This window comes from Rhinatrema bivittatum, chromosome 1 (assembly GCF_901001135.1).
Source record: "Rhinatrema bivittatum chromosome 1, aRhiBiv1.1, whole genome shotgun sequence".
Lineage (NCBI taxonomy): Eukaryota > Metazoa > Chordata > Amphibia > Gymnophiona > Rhinatrematidae > Rhinatrema > Rhinatrema bivittatum.
Window position 1 is genome coordinate 286,363,163 of NC_042615.1, and position 7,047 is coordinate 286,370,209.

Here is a 7,047-nt window from a genome sequence, read left to right on the forward strand (position 1 = left end):
TAACAGGTATATAATTTATCTGAAGTAGTTTTAAGTCCAGGAGTTGTATCTGAATTGGCACAGCGTGACAGTTCTCAGATGGCAGAATTTCTCATTAAGTGCCATTCTCTTCCTTTTCTTATACTGGTTCCTACCTGATGCAAACTGGTTGCTCTCAGTCAGTTGAAATATTACTAAAAGGTCCTTGCTCCTCTTCATAGCCATGAATACCAAACAGAAGGGAGGGGACAGAAGCAATCTCCGGTCACCTCTGCCCTGCTGGGATGTTTTTAAAATGGCCCCAAATGGCCCTGAGGCCAGTGCCATTCTGTTGATTGGCCAATGCCATTTTGAAAACAGGACCTGGTGGGGCAAGAGCAACCGGGAATCCCTCCTGACCCATTTTGACTTCCTGTCACCTGCAGAAGGTGTAAGATGTGTATGGAGTGGGTGGAAGGAGAGAGGAGGGCCCGAGAGGCTGCACAGGAGAGAGGATAGCCCTTCATCTGTTCGGAAGTGCCTTTTTACTCAGGACTTACTCAAAAGACATGGGCAAAGACTTCAGACACAGCACCCCGAAGAAATACTACATGTACCAATCATACTTTATGGATGCTGCAGACGCACACCTGCAGAGTGATCCAAGACCATTGAGGGCTGCTGTACTGCATAATCAATCTCCTTCTCTTTGAAAGGAACCACCTCATGCTATTAAAAAAAGGAAAATGATAGCCACCTTGCCTGCGGCAAGAGGATTCAGACAGACTACACCATCAACAGGCGTGAGGAGGGTCTCCCCTAAGAACTGATATGCATGGTGTGGTATGTTTCCATTATGACATGCAAAAGTTATGTAATCTGACATTTATGCATAAGCAAAACTTGTAACTTATAACATGATATTGCTAATGTGTCATTTACACTGTCTTATGTAACTAAAGTTAATTTTGATATTAAAGTGTAGAAATTAGCCTGCAATATTACTGCAGTTGGGTACTAGAAAACTGGTTTCATAAGTGCTGAGAGCAGTTTCTCACATCTAATAATAATAACATAATATTAATAATACATTTCTATATCACGCCTCATCACTACTGATGCTCGAAGCAAGTCCCAAATCCAAAGCGATCTGGCTGATTTTTTTAGGTTTTTCCCTGGGTCTAGAGAGAGAGTTCATCGGGTCACAAAGGTTTTTCCAATACAGCAAAAGTATAGCCTCTACCAGACTGAAAAAGTTAAAAGCAAACAAAAATGAACAAAAAAAGATTAAGTATCATCCTCTACATCACAAGCAAGTTTTCCTTCAGCTCCTGTAATCTAATCTTTTTTTGTTTGTGTTCAGCATGTGCAAAGCATACACGCCTAGTGATTAGAGCAATGGGTTCAAATCCTGCTGCCGCGCCCGGTGGCCTTGGGCAAGTCACTTCATCCTCCATTGCCTCAAGTACAAATTTAAGGCCGGATTCACTAAGGCTTTTCTCCCATTCTCTGTCTATAGGAAAAATGCTTATTAAATGCAACCCTTATTTATTTATATTCCGCTTTTCAGCATTTCAAAGCAGATTACATTCAGGTCCTGTAGGCATTTCCCTATCCCGGGAGGGCTTACGATGTAAAGGAAAATTTTTAAAAGCTAGACGTGTGCCAAAATTGGAACTTGGGAGTGCATCATGGGAAAAAAAAGGGGGCAAAATGTGGGCGGGGCATGGGTATTCTGGGATCAAGAGATAATGCACGCACATACCTTTGTATCTGGGCTGCACCCAGCTATTCTGCTGCACAAAGTTACTTCTGCCTTGGATGAGGAATTAAGTCTGAATAAAACTATTTCCAGCCATCTATTATGTGCCTGAAGGGTTAGGGTTAACGGGGAGGAGTGCAAGTTAACGAACCTAGCTATAAACTGGGCAAACTGGTGGACAAATTGTGAAACTGGTCATGGGTTGGATGTGCACCTGTTATAAAATTCCCTCATTTGCGTGGCTCAAAGCCAACATTACGCTGCTGTACACATACACTTTTAAAATTAGGGTCAGACATACATGTGCAAGGCCTGTTTTATAACATGGGCACGTACTTGCACGCAGGATATAAAATTTCAGCATGTATGGCTGCGCACCCATATACATGTGTGTATATGGGTATCTGCGCACCCATTTTAAAGTTACCATCCCTGGGGGTAATTTTCAAAAGGATTTACATGCTTAAAACTGGGTTTTACACTTTAAATGCACTTTATGCATGTAGGTGGGCTTTTGAAAATTGCTGCAATATATTTCATTGACTTGTCAATTGGTTTTATATGTGTAAATGCACTTTATGTGCGTAAGTGGGCTATTGAAAATTGCTATGTTACATTTACACATGCAGCTCCTTTGAAAATTACCTTTTAAGTTTGTACCTATGGCAACAGAGAGGAAAGTGACTTACCGAAGGTCGTGTGGAGCAGCAGGCGATTTGAACTTTAGCTGCTGGTTCATAAACCAACTGCCTCTAACCCCTAGCCTACTCTTCCACTCCTGAGATTATAAACCTTCTGAGGAGTGGGAAATATCTACTATACTTGAATGCAATCTGCTTTGAAGTGCCTGAAAGGCAGACTATTACTCCAATATATATATATATATATATATATAAATTATCAGTTTCAAGTTTATGCAAGAGAGACTGAGAAAAGATGAAGGAAAGGCAGGATCATACATGCTTGTGATGATTTAACCAGATGGAGCTGGCAAGTGCCCCCAGGGTAGGCCAACAAAACTCTGCACTATACAAATATTACTAAGTGGCACAGATATTTTGGTAAACGTTAGTGCTCTGGTTCTCAACCCTGTCCTGGATGCACAGATAAGCAGTAGGTTTTCAGGATAGCCTCAGTGAGTAAAAGATTTCCATGCACGTGGGTCTTCAATGTATGCAAATATCTCATTATTGATATAAAATATCTCATTATTGATATCCAAGAACCAGACAAATTAGGTATACTTCCAGGACAGGACTGACAACCACTGCTTTAGGTTTAAAGTGGGTGACTGGTTTAACCTTCCTGCAGACAATGTACAGTATATGTCTTCCCACTTTCTATTTATTATCTATATTGTGAGGCTGATGTACTGAAATGTGTGGAATTTTGCACAATATTTTGCTACCAGGACTTCCATGCAAACAAACCAAGCAGCAAAAATAGTGTGTGTACTTTTTCTACAAACTTTATTGTAAAAATTTAAACTGCAGCTCATTGAGGTGTTGGTACATTTTTTTGTGAAATCGCATTTACAAAGCTATATTCGTATTTAGTTTAAGCACGTGCATTCATAGCCAATGAGCTGCGTTAAGTAATTTTGCACTGCAGTCCCTGATTTACTAGTGATTTCGCAGAAGTTTAAGATATGCACGCTAAATAGCTATTTGCAAAGTCAATAGTTACATTTCATGTGTGAAAAAGCAAATAATACTTGTTATCCTATGTAATGCGCACTATTTGCTCTTTTAGCATGCAAAATGATCTTTGTGCAATTCCTTCACACTAAATACATCAGCCTCTCTATATGGTCTAATATGTACAAATGCAGAGTACTCTCATTTGGAGGGCAATAGAAGCTCTGGGGCCCCCAAATACAGTCGTTCTTATTACCAGCTCTCATTTGTTTCCAGCCCCGAACTCAGCCGGACCACGGGAGAGAGAGCGAGAGAGAGAGATTAAAGGGCTGGGACGTCATGCAAACCCATCCCATATCCCAGGAAACTGGTGCTCCCTAAACCTTCGCCAAATCAGGCCCGAGCTAAGGCCGCGCCTGCCTGGCAGTATGGAAAGGGTTAACTGATGGGCGAGGACAGCAGCTTCCTGCAGGCCCGGGGAGGGGATGGCAAGGATGAAAGAAGGGCTGGGCGAGCGCACGTGCATCTATATGAATGGACGGGTGCAACACGTATGAATGGAGGGGTACACATATGTCGTGTTAAATGTGCCAGTGTGTAACACCCCCACAAAGCTGGCGGTCACTCACCAGACGCCCCATCTCGCGGAAGGAGAGGATGTTCTCGCCCCCTCCCCCCACCTTCTCTCCGCAGCCCCACGCAATGATCTGACAGGATCTTGCCCGAGCATTCCCAGGACACAGAAGCTGCCATCTTGCTCTAGACATAAATTCTCCACCGGGAACAGAGCAGTCACCGCTTGTCGTGAAAACCCCCAAAACGTGAAAACACTACAGAGCTTCATCCTTGCCCTCCCCCCGATTGCCCCTCCCGCCCCCCGACCCCGAATCGCAGATCCAGACAAGCCGCGGATCGATTCACTGCACATTTGCTTCATTTTAGCTACTCACTTGCTTTGCACCCTGGAGATATTCCATGAACGCGCGCACACACATATATGTACACACACATATATGTACATTTCACCGATTCTTCTAGAGGTTTCAGACAGGCTCTCTGGCTGGCCCTGGTAATTATTTCTAATCGCTACCCACGATCAACATCCAGCACCGACAAGCCCTACACTGCAAGTAGCATGCCGACCTACCAGTTCTCTTGCATCCACTGGAATCGCTTCATTCTCGTTGAATTGCTTTTCAAATTCGTATTCTTGTAAAAGTCAGCACTGACATGTTCATTGGAACTGTATTTTTTGGGCCGGTACCCCTGGAAGGTATGAGGGTATAAATAGTCCTTCTTCCTCCCTCTCCTCTTGGCCCCCTTTCTTCCCCTTCCTCTCGGAGTCCCTCCCTCGGTTATATCCCTTGGTTTAGCTTTGCTTTTATCCTCTACCTCTCCTCCTCCCATGTCTGCAGCTCTCCTCCTCTCAGGATCAGCTGCACCCACCCTGAGAGGTGACGGCTGTTGTGCGGTCCTAAAGCTCGCCTGGTTCCCGCACGTGGAAACCGTGCCATCCCGCTCCCCTCTCTCCACCCCCATTCCACTCTTGGGGCAGAAATACCAGCAAGCAGATGTTGAAAAATACTTCACTTGACCAAAAAAAAGGTGATCTTATTCTGTGTTTTACGGTCTGAATTGTATGTAATGATTTTGAAAACAACCAGTCACTCCCCGCCCCCCATTCCAGTAAATCTTGCTGTTCCTGTGCTGAGCTTTATCACAGTGCCCTGTGGGCGCACACTGATTCCTATAAAACAGGAATATAGCACGTTACAATCAGTACGGCGGTCGATTAGGGAAGACTTTTAAAAACAGTGGGCATGACCATGTTAATAGAGTACTTTTTTTTTTTTTTTCAAAAAAAGCATACAATATAAGAAAATATTAGTACATGAAAGAAAGGAGACTTCAGAACAAGTCCAAAAGAAGAAACTCTAAAGCCGAGACGTAGGCAAACGGATAAACAGCTGCAAACTATGAAACTTCCAGTGGCACAAGAATAACATCTGCCCGAAATATTTACAAGCTTTGAAAATACCTGTTCATGACCCTGTGGAACTGAAGCAGTTTATCCACGGGAACAGATGGGTCCTGCCTATTGGCTTTAGTTTTCAACCAGTGAAGTTAATATTTTATTTCCTATACCTTAATATTGTAGGTATTACTGATGGTGTATGTTATTGTTTTAGAGAGAGAGAGAGAGAGAACTATAGAAGACAAACTAGAACAGGAGTGGTCAATTGTTCACACAGATCAAGATCCACAAAATAGAAGAATGCACGAGTAGCAGAGAACCACTGATACCTTTCAAGAGTTGGGGGGGAGGTTGTCCTCCTCTCTCCCCCCATGTGAAAGAAAGGCCTACGTTTCTCTTTTTCTGAAAACCCCCCCTCCCACATACGACACACAACAACAGACACTCACATCTCTCTCTATCTCCTCCTTTATCTCTATCTTCTATTCTCTTCTCCTTCCCCCAAGACATACACAGACACAACACATCACACACCTTCTCTCCAAATAAAAATATATAGAGAGAAATAGATAGAATAGATCTAGATTATCACACACCTACATGCATACAGACAGCCGTTCTCTCCTAACTGCCCAGAAATATACCACAGATAGACACAGACCACACCCTCACTCTCCTAGACATACACACTCTCCTCTCTCTTACAGACAAACATAACACACATGAATTCCCTCTCACTATCTCCCCCTCAAACACCCTGCTACAACCAGAACCCTCCAACCTACAGACACATTCTACTCACCCACACACACACACACACACACTCCCTTTCTCCCAGACATACACCACACCCCTTCTCTCCTCCACTCTCCCCCCCTACCTTCTCTCTCCCAGACCACACACACACATATACAACACCTCTCTCTCACTCCCACAAACACACACACTCTCCACTACACACAGCATATACAAACACCCACTCTCTCTCCCAGATAGACAACACACAGCACCCTCTCTCTCCCCAGACAGACATACATATTATTTCCCTCTTTCTCTTTCTCTTCTCCCTCTCCCACACACACACACACACACACACACCCTCTCTATTTCTCCTCCACACACACACATACCCACTCACTCAAGATATATACACACATACACCCTCTCTCCTAGAAATGTACACACATATACCAGACCCAGACACACACACACACACTCTTTCCCCTTGACATACTGTCTTTCTCCCCAAGCACACACCCTCTCTGTCTCTCTTTCCCAGACACACAGGCACCCACCTATACACAACCCTCTCTCTATCTCCATGCACATCACTCACTCTCTGCTGTCCTTCTCCTTGACACACAGATATACAAACACACTCTCCCCTGATAAAACCCTTCTCTCTCTCTTTCCAGACAGACACACACAAAAAAACACACACACCCCTTCTCTCTCTACTAGATTTACACACACTTTTATCTCCCAGACACACACACCAATCTCTCTCTCCTCCAGACACACACACTCTCTCTCTCTCTCCCCTCCCACACACATATCCTCTCTCTCAGATACACACATACCCTCTCACTCTCCAAGACTCTCTCTCTCTCTATCTCTCTCTCAATCTCCTAGCACACACAATACTCTCTTTTCCTATACACACATACATTTACAAACACCCCTCCCTTTCTCAGACAGACAGAAACAAACACCAT

The 7,047-nt window shown here is 43.9% G+C and overlaps 1 protein-coding gene across 1 annotated transcript in view; it reads right to left on the bottom strand.

The window, feature by feature from the left end:
- The window catches only part of ELOVL6 (ELOVL fatty acid elongase 6), a 184,486-nt gene extending 179,760 nt beyond the window's left edge, over positions 1-4,726 (bottom strand). The window contains exon 1 of the mRNA XM_029596139.1: positions 4,505-4,726. Within this exon, the coding sequence (XP_029451999.1) occupies positions 4,505-4,536 (32 nt within the window). The 5' untranslated portion in view covers positions 4,537-4,726. The remainder of the gene's footprint in view (positions 1-4,504) is intronic.
- Positions 4,727-7,047: the final 2,321 nt, after the last annotated feature.